Source organism: Limulus polyphemus, unplaced genomic scaffold (genome assembly GCF_000517525.1).
Source record: "Limulus polyphemus unplaced genomic scaffold, Limulus_polyphemus-2.1.2 Scaffold948, whole genome shotgun sequence".
In the NCBI taxonomy this organism is placed as follows: domain Eukaryota; kingdom Metazoa; phylum Arthropoda; class Merostomata; order Xiphosura; family Limulidae; genus Limulus; species Limulus polyphemus.
In genome coordinates this window covers 378,705-381,848 of record NW_013666558.1, presented here as the reverse complement: position 1 = coordinate 381,848, position 3,144 = coordinate 378,705, and the positions used below count along the sequence as shown (strand labels likewise).

Here is a 3,144-nt window from a genome sequence, read left to right as displayed (position 1 = left end):
GTTGTGTCTTTGAGCAAGACACTTTACCCCACTCAGAGTGGGATGGTTGTGAGTTCAAGGCTACCCCACATCATGCTGTTGTGTCTTTGAGCAAGACACTTTACCCCACTCAGAGTGGGATGGTTGTGAGTTCAAGGCTACCCCACATCATGCTGTTGTGTCTTTGAGCAAGACACTTTACCCCACTCAGAGTGGGATGGTTGTGAGTTCAAGGCTACCCCACATCATGCTGTTGTGTCTTTGAGCAAGACACTTTACCCCACTCAGAGTGGGATGGTTGTGAGTTCAAGGCTACCCCACATCATGCTGTTGTGTCCTTGAGCAAGACACTTTACCCCACTCAGAGTGGGATGGTTGTGAGTTCAAGGCTACCCCACATCATGCTGTTGTGTCCTTGAGCAAGACACTTTACCCCACTCAGAGTGGGATGGTTGTGAGTTCAAGGCTACCTCACATCATGCTGTTGTGTCCTTGAGCAAGACACTTTACCCCACTCAGAGTGGGATGGTTGTGAGTTCAAGGCTACCCCACATCATGTTGTTGTGTCCTTGAGCAAGACACTTTACCCCACTCAGAGTGGGATGGTTGTGAGTTCAAGGCTACCCCACATCATGCTGTTGTGTCCTTGAGCAAGACACTTTACCCCACTTGTTTCAGAAATATGCAGCTTTTAGTTGTAGGTTAACCTGGGATGGGATGGCATCCCATCCAGGGAAATGGGTAACCATTCTCATCTGCTTACACAACTTGAAACCGGAGTTCAAAACCACCGGCCCTGTGTGCTTTACAAAGGCATGGAAAGGATTTAACTCAACCTTTACTAGTTCCAGAAAGTCTTGAAATCTGGTTGTCAACTCTCTAATTACTTACTAATTTTTATACTTTTTTACTACTGATGAGCTCCACACATATCATCATATTAAGTTATTCTACTTTTATGCCTGTTACAACACTCAGTGTAAAGAACTAATGAAAACAGTTAGGAACTCGGCAGTAATAAGCGGATTAATGCAAAATTGTGTTACATTTTAGTATATGATTGATGATTTATTAGAGACCAGACAGAATCGTGGCTCCACGAGCAGTTTGTTGCATAACTAACTTAGAAAAACATGTTTAAAACGTCGTTGAATATAATTAATATTCCAGGATCTATAAAAAATTCACATGACTTTGTTCTTGTTGTAAGTCATGAGAAATTTGTGAAAATTCAGATGTTTCTGAATATTCAGCTAAGTTTGCCTTCATTATAACTTTAAATTTACTTTACTGTACAATAATGTAACTTCAGTTCACTTTATAGACTGTTATAAACACCTTTTAGTTACTTTTTTCTATATTACGGTGTTTATTCTTAGTTTTTTTTTAGTTTCTTTGTTTCAACCAGTAAAACTGTGTCATACACTGAACACTCATAACTGTTTCATACTCTGTACACTATTATAAGTAGCATTAAGTTACTTTATTGTTTATTTTAGGTATAGCTTTGTTAAATTTTATTTTATTAATTCTAAACTTGTAAAGAAAAAGTTGTGAACTGTATTTGGTGCCTGAGTTATATAAACCCTTTAGAGACATTTTCTTATTAAGTCAGTTGTGTTTAGTTATGCTACAAACTATATAGAAAAAGTCACTGTCATTATACAGATAAATATGTAACCTCCAAAACAGTACTTCTATTTATATATGTAGCTATTTAAGGAGTTTTCACTGAAATTCCTAAATCTAGCAAAGAAAATTATCACCTAACATCTCAAGCAGTTGAAAAACTTGACTAATTCCAGAGGTCAAATAAACAAATTTCCATTGATTTACACAGAGTTGGTAGTATAACTAGCAATCAAGTGTCTGAACTTTCAACATTCCTCTAGGGACCAGTTAACAAAATGTTCAACAATTTGTTATCATGTGCATAAATCACTGGTGTTTATGTTTCTGTAATTGAATCATAAAGCTACTTATTGTGTATCTTCTACTTGGCAGATCAGAGTAAGCAAGAAGTTTAATATCATGATAAAAATTAATCAGAATTTTTCTCCCAATTAGATGTATATACTTTAACCCAAATGGAGAATGCCTGTTCTGTGGGGCTCCAGATGTTCTGAAGGTGTACGGATGGGAACCAGCTCACACTTTCGACTCTCTGGTGATAGGTTGGGGAAAGGTTATCGACTTAGCCACTTCTCAGAACCAACTGGTAGGCTGCAGTATAAATTCAAGTTAAAAAAACACAGACAGGCAGATAAGCACACTTATGAAACCTTTTTTGTTTCTTGAAAGCTTCAACTGTTTTTTAGCAATAATTTTTAAAACTGAAACATTTGCAAACTTTTCATTTCATTATTTCATGATTTTTGGAAAACAGTTTTATCTGATTTGTTTAGAATAAATATGGAAACTGAGAAAAATTCACAATACTATTATTATTTCCATTTTTATTTTCCTCTTTTGAGCCAATTTTATATTATTGATGACTGTAACGTTCAGATGTTTGTATTTATTAACTTCATTGTTACATCAAAAAATGTTTTGTTGACAGTTTGCTTGTGTTTGTCTCTGAAACTTTTCTTGCAAGTTTCTTCATAAAATTCTACATATCTCATATCATTAGAAAGGCCTTTGTCCAAGGATTTCGGATTGCATACTGGCTTTTCCATTCAATTACCTCACCTATGTTTTTCTTAGTCAAACTTTTTAATGTAACAAGTATGCTAAACGATTACACAATGTCGTTATCATCAAATGATAACTGCCTTGATTTCAACTTTAGTTTTTTTTATTTGTAAAATATTTCACACCAACAATACCAATGTAATTTTCTAAAAAAAAATGAATTACACTAAATACAATTTCTATGGACTTTCTCAACTTATATAAGTTTAAAATACACACGCGCAGTTCATTCAAAACCATATGCTTATCATTTTGAGAACGTGTACTCAGATGTTTCTGCATATTCAGCTAAGTTTGCTATCATTAAAACTTTACATTTACTTTACTTTGCAATAATTTAGCTTCAGTTCATTTTGTAGATTGCTGTAAACACCTAAAAGGTACTTTTTTCTTTACTATGGATTTTATTCTTCATTTTTGTGAATTTCTTTGTTTCAGCTCATAAACACGTGTCATACATTGAAGGCTCAT

At 34.8% G+C, this 3,144-nt stretch overlaps 1 protein-coding gene across 2 annotated transcripts in view; it reads left to right on the top strand.

The window, feature by feature from the left end:
• LOC106461382 (katanin p80 WD40 repeat-containing subunit B1-like) overlaps window positions 1–3,144 on the top strand; it is a 34,214-nt gene that overhangs the window by 9,075 nt on the left and 21,995 nt on the right. For both annotated transcript variants that reach the window (XM_022388333.1, XM_022388332.1), the window contains exon 7: window positions 2,047–2,197. In XM_022388333.1, the coding sequence (XP_022244041.1) occupies window positions 2,047–2,197 (151 nt within the window). The remainder of the gene's footprint in view (window positions 1–2,046; window positions 2,198–3,144) is intronic.